We start from the raw sequence: 19,652 nt of genomic DNA on the forward strand, positions 1-19,652 counted from the left end.
CCAACTAATGTGTTTCAACATAATGTTCTTCTGCACTGGGCTGAAAAGTGAATACAATTTGAAAGCAGGTTGAAAATTATGTAGTCTGCATTCTTTATATTTGTAATATAAATTGTGAATATTCAGTCATAGAATTCAAATATATTAGAACGAGTAAAACAAAAGGAACAACAGCTATTCACAAAGCTATACACAGCTCTCCATGCACTCAATGCAATTTTCTACATGACTGACACTCATAATGGAAATTCTCATTTATTTGTACTCGTAGCAATAGAAAGCTTCGGAAAGCCGGGGAAAGTTTAGGTGACCTACATTCTTGTAGAATGTCAGTCGCACTGAACCAAGCAGTGGAAAAAGTCAAAGACAGCCCAGAGCATCGCATGAGCCATGCAACGTGCTACAGGATTTAGCCCGGTTAATGCAGCATGGCAGCGATCCTCAACTTCATGGCTTATCTAATCAGTATGTTGTAAGTGGCTAAATGCATTCGTTCAGACAAGTGCAAGTTCATTCTGTTGTTCTGTAGATGCTGGCCTTTGAATAAAAGGAGTGAAGGACACATCCAATCACCATTAGAGCTTTGTATATTTGTATATTTACTCAAATCCTTTGAAAACACCATGGATCCTAGGATTTATTTTCTGGAATGATAGCAGTGTGTAACGCAAGAACATATTTTTGCACTGTGCATATGTATGGATGTCCCTTAATTAATTACACCAAGATTTATGTGAAAACGTAAAAAGCTAATCCACAGAATCAAGGCTCGCATCACCTTCATGCTCTTCATTTTGATAAATATAAGCATAAATAAAGTTTTTGTTTTTATTTCAGAGAAACAGAGGGTGCACACCCACACAGTGTACCAGAACCCACATGAGAGGGGCACTGGTCCCAGCCTGGGGGTTTCTGCAGCTTATCCTCCACGCTCTATGTGGAGGGGCCCATGGATGGGTGTACAGGTTGCAGATGTCTTTTTCTGGGACCCTCCCAGTGCAGTTCTGCCTCTCCGATTGCTGGGGCTCCTCCAGCATTACCGTGTCCACCCCCCCCCTCCCATTCCCCCTCCCCCCAACTTAAAAAAACCCCGGATCAAAGGTTCAAAGGTCCGTAATAACCTCAGCGGCGCTGTTAAAACACACCGTGCCGATTTAGCAGGCTGCAATTTCACGCACCGCCGGACGCCCAGGTCCTCCAGACTTCCCAGCCCCGGCGCCGCGGCCCTTTAATTGCGGGGGGGCTGTGAAGATGGCCACGGCTTGATGAACGTGCAGAGCTCTATAAAATGATCCTAGCAGGCCTCCTATAATAGGCTCCCCCACATCCGGAGGAGAAAAAAAAACCATTCTGAAGGGAGGACGGAGCCTTGTACTCTCGCGGGAGCAGCCATGGGGGAGGAACAATTCAATGGATGTAAAACCACAGAGGCTGAGGAAAATCAGGCTACCCAGGCTCCACTACGAGCGCACGGAGCCACGGGACCCTTAACCTCCTCACTCATAATTAAGCTCCACAGAAGGCTGCTCCCTGCACTCCCAATAAACCATCATTCCGCCTCACAAGTCACATGACCTGCAAATGGTCACTGGAAGATGAGATTATATTACATGATGTTTGTTTATCCTTGCACACAGCCTTATTTCTAAGCATAAATAGCTGTAGTTATAGGGGGAAATATATGTAATTATCTATATGAACGGCATCAACTCTCTAGAGGAAATGTCAACCCCCTGCTTAATTGGAATTGGGACAGTGAGGCCACAACTTAAGGCACTTAAGAAAAGAGAGGGCATCAGCTAACAACAATTACAGCAGATACACTCTGACTCAGAGGAAACCCCAAGTCATCTTACTTATCAAGTGTTCCCCAGACATAATGCGATTATAGTACTGTGAGGCACTTTTCTTTTGCTGGAACAATTACAGTTAGATTTGGCATTGACAAATGTAAATGAGCTTGTCTGGAATTGTCTGAGACCCTGGGGGGTTCAGAGGATCCATTGATTTAGATCGGTCGGTTGTGAATTTCAGATGGTTTGCTGATTGAGATGTTGAGGGTTTTTGATGGTTAGTTTAGTGACGATTAGTTTTTGATGGTTCGATAGTGAGTTAGTTGAGATGTTGTCACGTTTGATAGTCAATCGGTTGAGTTGTTGGGGGATTTGTTGGGGAGTTGGTCAGGATGTTGAGGGGACCTGAAGGTCAGTTTTCTAAGAGAACATTGGTTTGATAGTGAGTCCTTTGGCACTCCTAGCCCATCTCCTGGGGAGAGCAGGGGGAAGCCAGTGCAACAGCAGGCCAGCTCTCAGTGGGGAGGAGTGCTGTTTGAGGTGCTCTACACCCCTGCCAAAGCCTCCATCATCGCTGCAGGCCAGGGCTGGTACATTGCTGCACTACTGTTGAGTTCCTGTAATAAATGTGGGTTACAGTTACCTCAGGCTGAGTTACCTCAATCTTCCCACAGCCCCAAAACAATTATTCTTTTTATATTTCCCTGGTTGAGAAAAAAAAACATTCCCCGCAGTCACAGAAAAACTACATGATGCTTGATGGAAATGTTGACAAGTGACGCAAGCACTTTCGGCTGAATAATTTTTTCACAGATCTTCCTCCCAGATTTGAGTGCCCAATCATTCTCATTTCCAGAAAGCAAGCAACGCTGGTCCGGATCCAGTTGGAGACCACAGGACCCACACACGAGTCACACCCGGCTTGCGTCACTGTGCTTGATTGTGCCCGGTGGTAAGAAAGAAGCACATCGATTTTCCCCTTCTGTGGGTACCAGACCATGAGGCCCAGGCACACACAAGGACAGTGCCTTTACAGTTTGAGTCACCCAGGGGCTCAGCTGGCATTCTTAAGGACAGAATGATGAGAGTTATTAAAACGTTCTGATGAAGGTCCCATTGTTCAGGGACTGCCATCACTTTGAATTCATATGCATAGAGGAAATAAAAGAAAACTTGAGAGTGCTTGTTTAGTCCTTTCAGCCTTGTAAAGGATTGAGTTCTAGCTATGTAGCCTAAAGCAGCAAACCCACCTGGAGATTACACATTTTCCTTAAAGATTTGAATAGCACTCTGAACTCAGCTAGCCAGAAGCACAGTGGTCTGTAAAAATACTGAAATGTAGGTGAAAAGAATACATCTTCTTGATCCTGAGTGTGGAAATTCCCCTACCAGCAACAGACATGAAACCACAAATATAGTTCATATAGGTAGGGAATAGATGCAACTTCGAATATCATCCTGGGGTTTAAATGCCTATCAAGCAACTTTTACATTAAACAAATGTCTTAGAATCAGAATGAGATAGAACTAAGTATGTGCACAGGGCATCACCTCTAAAGGCAGAAAATGAAACTAAATACAGCCTTTTTATGAGGGGTTTTGAAGTAATCTTCTAAAAGATTCCATAATTTAAGAATTTTTTACATGAGTCTTTGAAGTTTCAGAAGTCCAGTGGTAAGGATTTTCTTGATATCAACCCATAAATGTTGAAGTTTCAAAGCCAAGGATGTTGGAAATGCATAAGATTGTCTGGTAACATGGACACCTTCTGCCTCACTGGAAAAAAAATGAAAGCTCCTTTTGTTTATTCTGACATTTAAAAACTCTATTAAAGCTATTGAGAAGGAAAGCTTAGCATATCTGAATTTGTAAGATACTCCATGTAAGAAAGTGCCTTTATACCTTGTCAATACCAATTCAGGCAGGAAATCACTGGTTTAATAAATGGCAGTACTATGACTTGCATAGATAGCAAAACAGATTTAATCAGGAATGAACCTGGTACTTGAATGAGACCAGATTCATTGCATTTGTGAAGAAAAGGTGCTGTCTGGTGGAATGGTGTCATCAAACAGGGTTTAATGCATTCCAGGGGACAGCAGAAATTCATTACTCTCTCAGATGGCTCCAAAGGCTCGACAGCCGGGTAATTGGAGACACAAGACGCAACATTAAAGAACCTGAGATACTGCGCGGCGGAGGGTCACGCTCTCAATTGATACGCGCAATCAGATCCCAGCCCAGTTCAGTAAATGGGAGTCTCGCGGCTGGCTCCCCACGTCAATATGATTAAACGTCTACTTTATCAGTCTGCGCTGCGCAAGGCCGAGGAGAGACTGACAGAGCGTCCGTGCTGACTGGCAGTGTATGCTGCCTGATGCGTTCCACCCATCGTGTTCACTGGTGAAGATGAAGCGCAGAGTGCCCCAACCTCCACTCGAAAGCCCAGGTAAAAGCAGCATTTCCAGCGCTATTTCTTTCATTTCCTAGGCATTGCATCATCCATTTTCACCACCATCTTAAAAAGAAAATCCCCACTGTCTGACTTTTATCGCAGATTTAGTACGATACTGTATTTGTCTTAGTGAAAGCATAACCTGCAAGTTGCCCTACAGGAAGAAGTCTGTTAAATACCGAAATTACAATAAAAATAAATGATCACAAAGCATTTCAAATATTAGATTCATGTGAGAAATAAATCATAATCGGTGGAAACAGGTGATGTGGAAAGTAATATAATCTGGCAGTAGTTTATTTCCTCTGCTTTTAGTGTCAGTGAAACTCAGCCCAACTAATGTTTTCTGTAGTTGGAGCCAACTAATGCAGTTTTATTCCCCAGATTCCAGATTAGCAGAGATAAAGTGAACATCAAAGAGATGGGATGTGGAAACAGGAGTAGCGTGGTGTAGGTGTGGCTTTGTGCTCGTAAGGAGCCCTGGGGAACAGCTCTCTTTCTGCAGACATCTGTTTCAGGGATTCCGGTTCCACTGTTGCCATAACAGCCAAGCGGACTGGGAGGCAGGATTTCTTCAAAAGGGTGACACTTCGTCCCATTGTCAAAAGAGCAATTCCGTTGTTTATTTCACCTGGAAATGTTTCTTCATTGAATGCTTCGGGGTAAAATACTGTAACGAATTCCCTTCTGCCGAGAAACCAGTGAGAGATTGATTCACAGTCAATACCTATGCGACTCCAAGAGGTCATTTATGGATGAAAGCTACCCTAAAAAATGCCTTAATTGACTTAAATCGAGGGAAACCGAAATCTTACACTGACATAATGCGTCCTGCTGCGAGGCGTTCTGACTCAAGCTGAGCTCCACACTTTCCTGATCGGTCCAGCTCCAAGGCACTGGGATTGATTCCAAACATCAAACAATTTACTCCCACTGCTTCGCAGGTCAGACGGCTCTTGAATTGTGGCATTATAAGAGAGTTCCCATTTACAAACCCCGCACAATTTATAGCTGAAGCTGTGCCACACGTTCTCAACCGAAAAAACATATAGAGTCCTACTGCCATAACTCTTTTCCTATGAGTCATTTCCTACCAGTCATTTTATTCCTCAGCGTGATGGACTGTGCTGTGCCTCACCAGCAGCGCTGACCCTGAGAGAAAAGAGCTCTGGAAATGCTCTAGCGAGGCAGTTATGTGTTTTGAAGGGTAAGGTACTCTGGAATGCAGTGAAAAGCAAACGGACTTAAAACTGAGAGTCAAGTATTTTTTGTCCTACAGCATTCTAATCTAAATCAACTCGTAGCCCAGCCCATAGACAATCTACCACCCAGCTTCCACCATTACGCAAGTGGAGAGGTTTATCTGTGCCACAGCTGTCAAGCTCTTTTGGCACCGCCCAATAACCTAAAACATAATTCCAGACTCCAAGAAACTATAACACACGTTCACGCTACATTTTTGAGTTTACGTCTCATCAATTGTCCTACACAGCTGCAGACTGGCGAAGGAGAGTGTGGATTAACAGGATCTGCGGTAATTTAACTTCTGGAATGAAAAGACTGGGGAAGCGGCCTCCCATTGCTCTCTTTTAATTTCCCTTTGATGGGAAAACGGCTTTTCCCGGGCGGTGGTCTTCAATTCCCGCTGATCTGAGCTCAGCTGTGAGGCAGATTTCTCGTCTTCGAACCCGTTAGGTTTTTATATGTTCCCAGTGTCCCCAGTCCCTGTCACGTGGACCTCTGGAGGACAGGAAGAGACTGAGACTGTCCCCTCTCAATTACCGAGACAATGTTAATCACGCGATCTGAGCCCGTGCAGTCGTGAAAGGAATAGGACAGCGGCCTCTCATAATGACCTTACTTACCTATCCTAATAACCTTACTTTCCAAAGCAGTGTTTTTGTTTCAGAGCCTGGATGGTAATGGGCTGTTTTGGTGATTACGCCTGGTGACAGGGGATGAGTCAGAAGGCTCAGCAGTGGTAGGTACGACGGCCGCGCGATTGTGTGCGCAGTCATATAATCAAGCGCAGCGGGGCCACGGTGCCGCTGCACTTAAACCGATAAAAAAGCGCATTGGGGCCGAGGACACACAGAGGAGCCTGTGGACAGGGACTGGCACAGCGGTGTGTGATGAATTATCTCTATATAAGACAGCCCTGTCGTGAAGAAACCTTGTGACCCTGGCAGCACTGCTGGGACTGGGTGAGTGAGTGTGTGTGTGTGTGTGTGTGTGTGTGGGTGGGTGGGTGTGTGCGTGTGTGCGTTTGGGTCTACATGTGGGTGTGTGTGTGTGTGTGTGTGTGTTCGTATGTGCATGCGTGAGTGCATGTGTGTGTATGTGTGTGTGTTTGGGTTGGTGTATCTGTGTGTTTGTGTGTGTGTGCGCATGCATGTGTGTGAGTGGGTGTGTGTGTGTGTGTGGGTGCATATGTGTGTGTGTGTGATGCCTCACACTCACCTGGTGTGGTAACAGGCTGTCTGGTGAAGGACACGTTGAAGGCGGGCTCCTCACTGAGGGGGGAGGGGTACATGCGTCTGCGGATGAAGAATCCGGCTCCACAGCAGAACAGCACGCCCATCATCAGCAGCAGCCTGCAGAACACACACACACACACTCACACACACGTGCAAGTGCGCACACACACACACATGCACACAGACACGTACATACACACATCCACACACACGCACACGCACACACACACACACACACACACACACACACACACACACAGGGGAGACGGGAGCAATGTTACTGACAGCTGGGGCTGTAGGGATAGGGGCAAGAGGAAGGTGGGGCCGCTTAAAACGATTCATGTACAGTAGTCCAAGCTCATCGCAATTTCTGAATCAGGAATCCATGCCATTACCCCCGGTCCACCTCTGTACTGCTGAGTGTGTGTTATTTTTAAAAGGCTCAATTAAAATCAAACAGTCTCATGTTCAACAGTTTGCCACATTTGGACCCCCATCAGAAAAGGGCACAGGAATACTATTATCAATGCCAGCACACTATTTAACTTTTAGCCAATTAGCAGTTTTATTTTAAATCACCTGTTAGAGTATTTTAGTCATTTTCATAACATTGCATTAATTTAGCAGACACTGCAGGGTCACTTTTGATAGGTTATAGGCAAAATGCTAACATGATCCCTTTTGACTTCTAATGAGCAGTGCTAATTGTGGATGCACCAGGCGTACGCCAGCACGGTTTAGCATTCATGACTGAGGTGCCCTTTTGGCTTATTTGCAAAGTGGAATTTCTTAAGGACTGTTTCACTAAAGAAGAGAATCTAATCGGTCCTTTCTCACTCGCTGAGAAGTGCTGTGAAATCCTTTGCTCAGTTATTGTTCAAGCCATTGATACTCCCTTCTTGGGAGGCAAAGTCTGTAGTCGCTGCTTTTTTTGAAAAGACACAGAACACAAGATCCAATTCAGGAAAACCGTTGACCATGCTGTTACCAAACAGATAACTTTGGGTCGACAAAACTCATTATTGCTTTAACACATTATGGTATTAATCTCTGGATGCAAACGGGGGGGGGGGGGGAGCCTAGGCTTCATGAGCTTGTAACTCCAAAATGCAGGCAGAGGTGGATGCCTCCGGAGAAGAAGTAACCTGGAAGAAATATGTCATCTCCAGTGGTCCCAGTGCATCCATTTTGTATGATCTTATACTGTTGTCTCTGCTTTGCATGTCTTTTCACTCACTTTAAAATATGTAACACCCCTGTTGCCATGCCATAATCTCTTCATGAATGATTCATAAGCTCAAGCCTCAGTGTATGTAAGATTACACCATAATATAAATAATATAAAATGCTATTCTCAAATGTCACACATAATGGCTCAAAAAAGTAAGGTAAACTCTGAACAAAATTCCAGCACACATCTTTATGAATGATTATAGGTAATGATGATATTATAGATGCCTCATCAACATATTGGGTCCTTTTCTTGTTGCACAAGATGTATTTTGGCTCTACCTGCTGATAAACAACAAGTCTATTGAAGTCCATGCTGCATTAAGATGTAGTTAAATATTCCCTTTGTAATGGTTGTGTATGAACTGTGAGACTTCTATGGCCATACTGCCTAGCAACATCATGATATGGACGAAGCAGATGATCCATTCTATGTGGCTTGAAAACAAAGTGGATGGGAGGGGGCGGGGGTGGCGGTGAGCATGGAGGATGGGGAGTCATCCAGCTCTCTGAGAGGCACAGAGATTTGGTACGTAGGCCACTGTTACACACAGCTCTGAAGCAACTCCTTTCAAACGCCATCACAGGATCCCCTGTAATTAAGTACGAAGTCGACTGTGTCACTTACGCACCACTTTCATTTCCCCTAACCGACACTACAGAACACAGAGGATATTAAACTGAGTTTCTACGACACTGGAAGAGCTCAGTTTCAATACTGGTAGTGTTCATATATTGTTTATTCAACACCAATAAACAACTTGCCCCAAAGGAGAAGTGGCACCGCGCCCCTACTGTATATCAGAGATCGAGTACACTGCCTGTGAACTGCGCCTTTGAATTTTCAATAGGAGTATTTTCTCATTGAAGCGAAATAATGCTAAATATTTCCCTTAGCATACAAATATATGTTTACTACAGTACTTATTGTTAATGGCTTGGTTTATATACATGTGAAAGTCTAAGCGCTACATTTCCTGCGCCCTGTATGTGTCACCTTTACAGCTCGTCTGGAAGCAGGCTGTATTAATGATGTAAGCTCACTCATTGGCTGGCGCTGTTGCACACGACTGTGATAAAGATGCAATGCCAATAAAAGTGAAGAGTCTCAGGTGCAGGACATCGGCTACTGCATAAACGAGGGATGAGACCTGATGAATCTTTCCCTCAAGGACAATTTGATGACATTAGCTTATTTGATACAAAAAGGAATACCGGCATTCAGGGGTAGGTACAATGGAATGATTTTGAAAATGGCTTATTCGTCTTCTTATTATTACTATTGTTATTATTCTTTCACACAGTGTCTGAACAGTCAATAGCAACAGCTAAACAACGCCGGGCCTAGACTCTGCAGCTTTCAGAGGTGGGAAGCCTTCAGGATTAACCTCATACTAGAATAGCCTCACTGTGGCATCGGGTCAAAATGTGCTTATGTTCTTAAAACAAGCTCTGGTGGAAATTCACAAATGGGTCTTCCTGAGTGTCAAACTAATCTGAAGGAGTGGCAAAGATTTTTCCAATGGACTGCTTTTCTACAGACTGTTATATAAAAACACACCTCAGTATTTCAGCATTTGATTATTGTGTGGAAATGATCCAGCCCAGAGGTAAATAGCTGCTTAACTGCAAACATGGTTGCTTGGTGGTAGCTCAGGGAAAGAAGGAATTGATGTAAACTGGGTTGAACAGGGCCAGGGACACAGTAGCTGCAAACGGTAGAATCAAAATGAAAACAATGTGGCAGTCTTAAATTTCTCTGCTATATTAACTGGCTTTTTCAACGCCAAATGTGTCCTCCATTTTGTCTGAAATACCAACCTGGTGTCATTGCTTCAGACCACTACAGTCAGATGTCAACCTGTCCATGCAACCTGCCTATTCCTGGGTGATTACTGTCATTGAGGTCTCATGCCCTTCGCGTTGATGGGCTCTATAGCAATGCAAAGGTCATGACACAAGAGTGGGAATACATAACAAATACATTTATACATAAAGATTATCCATAATTTAACATTATTTCCTGCAGGGCTCCTTAGTGATAAATGAGAAGGATATTGTAGTATAATATCCTGAAATGATAAAAACTGTCTGCCATCAAATCCTCTACTGAGACAGATCAAAGCTTTGTGATGGGCATTTGTCAGTGTGATTCAGTGGCTTTTTATTCATTTATCCCTTGATTATGAGCTTGCAGAGCATGCATTCTGGTCACACAGTCAACCACTTCATGTCCCTGTAACTGATTTAATGAGACCGTCAGCAGACCTACATCAAAAATAAAAATAAGCCAACAGGGAAATAACAGTACATGGATTTGTGTCAGCACCTTTACTGCATGTAAAAAATTCAGCTAACACAACTACGTCTGTAATTAGGGTTTAGTGGGCAATTCAAAGTTTCGGATCAATTTAAGGCCCAGATTACTTGGCCTGCATTCACTTCAGGGACGGCTCAGCTCTCTTACAAAATGGTTCCGAGCGTCTTTATCCCAGCCACTGCGGCTGTTCGCATTATCATATTCAGGCCCACCTCCTCCTCCGCGTCTCTCTCTCTGTCTCCTCAAGGCACTCATTCGGATGTTAAATAAAAGGTTCAGTCCCACCACCGCACTCCAAGCGCCGTCACGAAATGAAATTATCACCAGCTCTGCCTTCCTGCCTCTTTGGACTCAAAAGGAAAAAAAAAATTTATTAATCCTCTGGACCAAAAAATGAGCTCTTCCCTGAGTGAGCCGCGTGTTTGTTCAGGAGGCGTTGCCGTGTTAGCCTTGAAATTGTAATACTCCACAGCGCTAACTTCCTCTCAGTGTCTCAGCCAAACGCCTCCAAGGACAATACTGTCACGTTCAAGGACAAAGTGTCCTTGTCATATTTAAAAATTTTTTTAAAAAACTAACAGAATTCAAATGGGCATAGCGAAGTTGAATAAATTACAGAAGTCTGCAATAACAAAGGAAACGCACTTCAGAAAAAAAGAAAAAGAACCCTGTGCAAATGCGTGTTATTGCAGAGGGAGCTCCTAGTTATAATTTGAACAATTCTGATAATATACTAGTTTTGCATTTAATCAAAGTCATTCATTTTAACAAATATAATTTTATGTTCCACCCAATAGGAAAATGTTCTTCCTTGTGGTCAGGCACAGCATTGTCTCAGATATATCGGTGGGTTAGGGTTAGGGTTAGGGTTAGGGTTAGGGTTAGGGTTAGGGTTAGGGTTAGGGTTAGGGTTAGGGTTAGGGTTAGGGTTAGGGTTAGGGTTAGGGTTAGGGTTAGGGTTAGGGTTAGGGTTAGGGTTAGGGTTAGGGTTAGGGTTAGGGTTAGGGTTAGGGTTAGGGTTAGGGTTAGGGTTAGGGTTAGGGTTAGGGTTAGGGTTAGGGTTAGGGTTAGGGTTAGGGTTAGGGTTAGGGTTAGGGTTAGGGTTAGGGTTAGGGTTAGGGTTAGGGTTAGGGTTAGGGTTAGGGTTAGGGTTAGGGTTAGGGTTAGGGTTAGGGTTAGGGTTAGGGTTAGGGTTAGGGTTAGGGTTAGGGTTAGGGTTAGGGTTAGGGTTAGGGTTAGGGTTAGGGTTAGGGTTAGGGTTAGGGTTAGGGTTAGGGTTAGGGTTAGGGTTAGGGTTAGGGTTAGGGTTAGGGTTAGGGTTAGGGTTAGGGTTAGGGTTAGGGTTAGGGTTAGGGTTAGGGTTAGGGTTAGGGTTAGGGTTAGGGTTAGGGTTAGGGTTAGGGTTAGGGTTAGGGTTAGGGTTAGGGTTAGGGTTAGGGTTAGGGTTAGGGTTAGGGTTAGGGTTAGGGTTAGGGTTAGGGTTAGGGTTAGGGTTAGGGTTAGGGTTAGGGTTAGGGTTAGGGTTAGGGTTAGGGTTAGGGTTAGGGTTAGGGTTAGGGTTAGGGTTAGGGTTAGGGTTAGGGTTAGGGTTAGGGTTAGGGTTAGGGTTAGGGTTAGGGTTAGGGTTAGGGTTAGGGTTAGGGTTAGGGTTAGGGTTAGGGTTAGGGTTAGGGTTAGGGTTAGGGTTAGGGTTAGGGTTAGGGTTAGGGTTAGGGTTAGGGTTAGGGTTAGGGTTAGGGTTAGGGTTAGGGTTAGGGTTAGGGTTAGGGTTAGGGTTAGGGTTAGGGTTAGGGTTAGGGTTAGGGTTAGGGTTAGGGTTAGGGTTAGGGTTAGGGTTAGGGTTAGGGTTAGGGTTAGGGTTAGGGTTAGGGTTAGGGTTAGGGTTAGGGTTAGGGTTAGGGTTAGGGTTAGGGTTAGGGTTAGGGTTAGGGTTAGGGTTAGGGTTAGGGTTAGGGTTAGGGTTAGGGTTAGGGTTAGGGTTAGGGTTAGGGTTAGGGTTAGGGTTAGGGTTAGGGTTAGGGTTAGGGTTAGGGTTAGGGTTAGGGTTAGGGTTAGGGTTAGGGTTAGGGTTAGGGTTAGGGTTAGGGTTAGGGTTAGGGTTAGGGTTAGGGTTAGGGTTAGGGTTAGGGTTAGGGTTAGGGTTAGGGTTAGGGTTAGGGTTAGGGTTAGGGTTAGGGTTAGGGTTAGGGTTAGGGTTAGGGTTAGGGTTAGGGTTAGGGTTAGGGTTAGGGTTAGGGTTAGGGTTAGGGTTAGGGTTAGGGTTAGGGTTAGGGTTAGGGTTAGGGTTAGGGTTAGGGTTAGGGTTAGGGTTAGGGTTAGGGTTAGGGTTAGGGTTAGGGTTAGGGTTAGGGTTAGGGTTAGGGTTAGGGTTAGGGTTAGGGTTAGGGTTAGGGTTAGGGTTAGGGTTAGGGTTAGGGTTAGGGTTAGGGTTAGGGTTAGGGTTAGGGTTAGGGTTAGGGTTAGGGTTAGGGTTAGGGTTAGGGTTAGGGTTAGGGTTAGGGTTAGGGTTAGGGTTAGGGTTAGGGTTAATTTCAAAACGATTTTATTAACATTAAATTATTGGTTTGCTATATTATTTGTAAGTTTATTGTTTATAAAAAAACTGTTAAATTCTATGGTTTAATTAACCGTTTAACAGGAGGATGAACATGAGCCGAGTAAACAGCGAATGATTACCGCGAGATTGAGCTGGTCATTCTCAATGCCTGACTGGGCATTGTACTCACATGTTCAATCTCCATACTACAGTCTAAGGAGTTGGTGGGCGAGCGGGCAGGGGGTTTATTTTGACTATTCAAACGGTTTTTTAAGCTTAAATTATTGATTTGTTATATTATGTATAAGGTTAGGGTAAAGGTAGGGCTTAGGGCTTAGGGCTTAGGGCTTAGGGCTTAGGGCTTAGGACTTAGGACTTAGGACTTAGGACTTAGGACTTAGGACTTAGGACTTAGGACTTAGGACTTAGGACTTAGGACTTAGGACTTAGGACTTAGGACTTAGGACTTAGGACTTAGGACTTAGGACTTAGGACTTAGGACTTAGGACTTAGGACTTAGGACTTAGGACTTAGGACTTAGGACTTAGGACTTAGGACTTAGGACTTAGGACTTAGGACTTAGGACTTAGGACTTAGGACTTAGGACTTAGGACTTAGGACTTAGGACTTAGGACTTAGGACTTAGGACTTAGGACTTAGGACTTAGGACTTAGGACTTAGGACTTAGGACTTAGGACTTAGGACTTAGGACTTAGGACTTAGGACTTAGGACTTAGGACTTAGGACTTAGGGGCTAGGGGCTAGGGGCTAGGGGCTAGGGGCTAGGGGCTAGGGGCTAGGGGCTAGGGGCTAGGGCAAGGGTTAGGGTTAGGGTTAGAGCTAGGGTTAGAGCTAGGGTTAGGGTTAGGGTTACAGCTAGGGTTAGGGTTAGAGCTAGGGGAAGGGTTAGGGTTAGGGTTGGGGTTAGGGTTAGGGTTAGAGCTAGGGTTAGGGCTAGGGTTAGGTTTAGGGTTAGGTCAGGCACAGTATTGTCTCAGATATATACGATACGGTAAAAAAGCTGGTTGCTTTTTCAGACTCTGTGTTACTCTTCCACCTCTGGGAGGTGAAGCACTAGGCAAATTTACACTGATGGGTGGACAATATATCAGATTCTATTCTCTAATCTATAGGGGGCCAAAGGTACTGTGTCTTCCTCTCCCCCTTAAGTGGAATTAATCAATGCGTTGTAAGTTGGGGAGAAGCAGGAGAACAATGCCTGGCCCTAATTCAGTCTTTTTGGGAGAGGGTCTTTCCTTAAGAACCTCTTTCAGAAGGTGTTCCCAGGCACTCACATCTCAAGATGCCGTAAAATAAACACACTGTAACTGAGAACACCATCTTCAATTTAATGGGTTTAAAAGGCTTATCCAGCACCCATTACAGGCTGCAATTTGCATTAGTTATTTAACATGTTGTTTATGAAAGTAAGCCTGAATCTCAATGGCATGGTAGCATGAACCTCTATAAGATCTGTACCTTTTAAAAAATATTGAACTATTTTTTAAATGATTGCAATATAGTCAAAAAAGATGTTAGTTGTTATTTGAACATCTAAAATATGTAATGTATGAACTATGAAAAAAGAAACTATCAATAATTTATAGGGGAAACATTTTTTTCTAGATTGCCTTTATATTTCTGGTCTCTTTACAGGCCCACCAGGTAATAATATTTCCCCTCCTCTGTTCTTATAATCCCCTAAAAATAACAGCAATGGCAGAAAGGTTTCAGGTTCAGTTTCCTGGTGGGACACTGCTGTTGTACCCTTGAAGAAGGTACTTTGTACTGATTTGTTTCAGTATATATCTGTATAAAAACGGATAATGCTAAATGGCAGTAATGTAATGTTAACACTGAGGCAAAGATCTCAGGTTCGAAACAGGGATGAGAGACCATTTGCCCAGTTTGAGAAGCTTCAGCCCTGGAGTCTCTGGACCACACAATAATTCATTATTCATAATGGATTTCTGACAGCGATTTCCATTCAGAGCAGTCAAAAATCCATTAGAGATCCATCGAGCTGATCAATGAACAGTGACCAATTTCAAAACAACTAGCTAGCCATTACTATTATGTGCCAAAACAGCGCCCTTATAAGGCCATTCAACCAGGTTTTAGTGTGAGAACCCATGTGGTAATTCTGCATGATTAGATGATAAGTTGATGACTTGTTAATGGCTTGTTTTTATCACTATTTTTAGAAACTCATTTTAAAAACATTATGGTTATTCATCTCTTTATCGTTCTGTTTTTTTTTTCCTGCCGTTGATGGCACTGCGATCAGAGGATATTGCTGTTGAATGTAGTGCTACCATTTCAGTGCCAGTCAATTATTGGACGGGCTTTTCAGCTCTAAACATTTACATTTGAATGGGATAATTACCAGAAAAACACCGTAGGAAAGCAGAAGAATTTGACAGCAAAGTAATGACCTAATTATGCTTCTTAAAAAACGGCCGGCAAATTATTTCATATATCTCCAGAAGCGCCGTATGACATATACTTTCTTAAATGACTTCTGATAAATTAAAATGACAATGTGTGTCTCTGTAATTTCAGTTTAATTTGCCACCCGGACTCTAATATAATGCTGGGAGGACCTTTTTCTTTTGCCTGTGTTGGCAACTGATACTCAGAAGAGAGCGAGTGCGAGTTAAAAATCAGATACAAGCAACGCACATGAAAATGTGCTGAGCTTTCACAAACAGCCAGACTGAGCTCTTCTCTCTCCAGTCCATTCAGTATTGATTACATTGTGTCATGGATGTAGCCTGAGGGGTTGTGTGAAGGGGGGGGGGGTGTCCCCTTTTACCACCTTAGTATGGAATGCGGAGACTCAAAATTAATAAAACATTTAGCACCCAAACTTGCCCATCCTTCCGTCTCCCTCATTTTTGTCCCGTTGCCAGATTGCTAATGCGGCCCATTTATTAGCAAAGCGCAAGGCCTTCGATCTTATCAGTGGAGAAAGGGTGTTTTATCACTTAACGCACCTTACCCACGAATGCCAGGGCAGAGTTGCGGGGTGGGGGTGGGGGTGGGGGTGGGGTATGGGGGTGCGGCCCACTGCTGCTCCAGTGTGTTATGTGGGCCTGCCGAAATAAAGGGACACGCCCACGGCCTGTCTATTCGCTGTCTTAATTACGCCGACCGCTGCCCCGCTGAACAATGCGGACAGGCTGCCAGGTTCTCCATTAAGTCATCGGGAGGTTCCGTAATGAGCTGGCAGGATTGAGGAGACTCTGCGATGATGCCATTAAAGCATTCTGCTGCTTATTTACAGGCGGAGCAGTGTTTCTCAAAATGCTCACACACGCACAATTTGTCATTAGGGCTGGCCTGACAGCACTGGGAGCCTGCAGTAACGTGGGGATGTCATCTTTGCCGGTTAATAGCGTCATTCCTCAAGCCAGAACGAAGACTGCAATTATCTGTACCCAAATCGGCACATTAATCCAAATGGAGATTGGACTGCAGCAGAGCAAACGTAACAATGTGAGCTCTGTTCTGTTCTAAGCGACGTCTCATTGACCACTGGAACCCCGAGGCCACGACTCAGTCTAAATGCAGTCTAATGTACTTGAAGTAATGACCTAACGTACGCGCTTTGTGTTTTTCAGGCAACATCATGACTGTGAATGAGTGAATAAATGAAAAAAGTGCAAGAATAGGGAAAAGCAGATAGAAACTCTCACAGTCTCAAAGTGAAGGGCTGCAGTTAGACTCGCCCTTTCATTTCCGCACCATAACAATGAGTCACTGATTCGTTTCGCCATTTTTTCTAGAGACACATTGGAGGTGCCACATGTAATCAGCATCACTCCTCTGTCAGCGGTGACCTGGAGCTCAAGCTGCCGCAGCAAGGCTCTGCCTGGGCCAGGTCGGGCAGCGAACTGCAGGACAGCGAGAGTGTTGCTAATTAGCATATGTGCTGTCGGAGCCGCTGCTTATTCATCACCGGCTTTCCCATCCCCCGCTCCTCCCTGCTCCTCGCGGGGCTGCCTGATCTCTCCTCAGTCTGAGGTGGAGAGGGACCGTGGCTCTGTGCGGCCACGCCCACTCATAGGCAAAGACCAGGGCTGCCCAAACCCTGTTCCTGGAGATCTACCGTCCGGTAGGCTTTCATTTCGACTGCACCTTGGCGCACCTGATTTTCAAAATTAGGAGCTCAACGAGATCTCTAGCGGTTGAATATGATGTGGTTTTTTTTTTTTTAGGGTGCGAGTGAAAACCTGCAGGAAGTTCGATACCCAGGATACTAGGGCAGCCCTGCTGGAGCCTATTCAAAAGTGATACTATAAATCAACAGCAACCAGTATTTGAATGGGTCTAGAACCTTTTTAAAGCGTAACACCTGGCAAAGACACAGGAAGTCTAGGACTTGTTTCCCTTAGAAAAGACAGGAGCCGGGAGATAGATGTATCATGGTTGCCATGGAGCAGTGACAAAGAGATGTTAAATAAGCTGAGAAGAAGAAAATTGCATCAAACGACCCAACCGGTAAAGTGTGATGTTGAGAGAGGAAAAGCTATTAGTGTGTACTGCAGTGCATAATTCAAAAAGGTTCAAAAGGATAATTTCATTTCTGGCAACAGCAGGATCCACGCAACAGCTCTGACTTGCAGTTAATTGAATGATTAGTACCAGGTTTAAGGTTCCTTTGAGGTGGGGTTTTTGATAACCTTCATATAACAGCATACTAACCTCACTACTCTGCACAGCCTGTATTAAAATGGCTTTAAATGTTAAAAAGGAAATTCTCTCATCAGTACATTGCCCATCAACTAATTTGCAACCTAATTCCATATGTGTATTAAGACCACATGGGCCAGGACAAGCCATTTCAAAATACATAGTTTTATACAATATTTAGTGCAATATCCCAGCATTAAAACTGAATTCTATTCAGGAGTCAGTTTAATGGGGGCAGCCGTGACTGGGAGCAGCTACCAGTATTGATTATTTAAGCCCCCATCCATTATTTTAGAGGACTTATACCTTTTCTTAGGCTCTTACCCTTGATTACCCAACAGACGTGTCATTTACAAGACAATGTTTCTCTGTGCTTAGACAATCCCCGGCGCAAAAGACATGAGAGATTAACTTTGCGCCTCCTCTCTACTGACTGAACCCTACAGGATGGATGCATGTGCTGCAGCATATTGATTTCTCAGCATGACCCTGTGACCTCAGGACAGTGGTGGGAAATAATGACAAAACTACATCTCCCAGGGTAAGGGAGGAGAGTGAGAGAGGGGGAAGGAGGGGGGGAGAGAGAGAGAGAGAGAGAGAGAGAGAGAGAGAGAGGGATGGATGGAGGGAGGGAGGGAGGGAGGGGGAGGGAGAGAGAGAGAGAGACTAAACCTCCGCATTGGCATTTACACACCGCAGCCGATGGAGCTGATACTGGCTCCAGCACTGCGGCACTTACCAGAAGTACCATAGCCTCTGTATGGAGAGGGCTCTGACGCAGCAGCGAGTTCCACAGCAGTCTTCATAGGAACGGCATCTGAAAGGAGACAAAACCCCATTATCTCCTCCGTTCGCCAAACACTGCTGCTCTCATTCAGAGCCACCGGGCACACGAGCAGGCTTTCGTTAGCGCCGCGGCTCCAAAGCCCCCAGCTCCAGAATTCCAAGGATCAAATGTGAGGGGAAAGGAAAAAGGTTACCATAGTCCAAACTCAGTGCCTGGTGTAATTCTCATCATTAGTTCCAATTCAGGTCAAAATTAGAATGGGTCACAATATCTGGGGCTCCGTTCAGTACAAATTAGGGTTGGCTGAGATCCAGTGTGGTGCTTACACAGAAATAACAGCCTAGAATGCACAAGTGGACAAAAGGAGATTTTATTTGAACTGAGCTCCACAGTAAGGCCCCAGCTGAAGGTTTCATACTGCACCATACACAAGAAACAGCAAGAGATCTGATTAACCTGCCAAATGAAAAACGCAGATCCCAACCGAAGGATCCTTATCACATTCTTACCCAGACCCTAGAAGGGGTGATGCCACCTTCTATAAAGGACGTTCAAATGCTCACTCATGCTTCTGATCTCCATCATACAAAAGATGCAGGGGTCAGCTACCACTGGCCAGTCGAAAGAAACGAAAGAAATTGGTCGTAGACAATACACCATACATTCAAGAAGGAAAATGAACTTCGCGCGTTACGAAACATGACAAATGACAAGTGCAGCTAAACAATGCGAGAACCCATCTGTCAAGCGTGCAGTCGGTGGCGTGGATGCTGCTGAACGAGGAGCATACCGGCGCATTAATCATCTCCCCCACAGTAGGCTGCCGTGTTTCCAAATGCACCATTTGCATAAATTCTAAGCAAAATCAATGCCTGCAAGGCAGTCAGCTGCCAACGCACATCCTTTAACTGAGATGACAGAGCATCCAGATGCTGCTAATGGGCTCGTGGCTTTAATGGAGACAGTGTTCATTTCCAATAGCCTCTCTCGGTCTTAAATGATCATTTGCAGCCAAAATGCCTGCTGGTTCTGAACCCTTTAGACCACAATTGTGCGGTCTGTGTTTGCTAGCAAACTGCGCGTGTGAATGATGATTAAATCTGTGTTACGGCGAAGAGGAACTTCTCCAAGAAGGGCTTCAGTGCAGGTAGCGCAGCAGCAGCGGTGTGATGTCCCAGCTGACATAAAAATATCTGTTTGGTGCAGGGCACATTGTGCCCATCTGGTGCTTCCAAATGTTACTGCAGCGCCACTGTTCTGGGAAAAGAAAGGATGATATAGTCTGATACCCGAATGCCTTATCAAACTACCTCCGTTTAATGCTGTCGAATTTCACTGAGATACCAAAACCAATCTCTA

The 19,652-nt window shown here is 44.6% G+C and overlaps 1 protein-coding gene across 1 annotated transcript in view; it reads right to left on the reverse strand.

The window, feature by feature from the left end:
* Nucleotides 1-19,652, reverse strand: part of LOC118224950 (vesicular, overexpressed in cancer, prosurvival protein 1-like) — a 56,838-nt gene that overhangs the window by 5,990 nt on the left and 31,196 nt on the right. The window contains exons 3-4 of the mRNA XM_035412829.1: nt 18,246-18,323; nt 6,709-6,842 (exon numbers count right to left, since the gene is read on the reverse strand). Of these exons, the coding sequence (XP_035268720.1) occupies nt 6,709-6,842; nt 18,246-18,323 (212 nt within the window). The remainder of the gene's footprint in view (nt 1-6,708; nt 6,843-18,245; nt 18,324-19,652) is intronic.

The sequence above is a fragment of the Anguilla anguilla genome, chromosome 4, assembly GCF_013347855.1.
Source record: "Anguilla anguilla isolate fAngAng1 chromosome 4, fAngAng1.pri, whole genome shotgun sequence".
Lineage (NCBI taxonomy): Eukaryota > Metazoa > Chordata > Actinopteri > Anguilliformes > Anguillidae > Anguilla > Anguilla anguilla.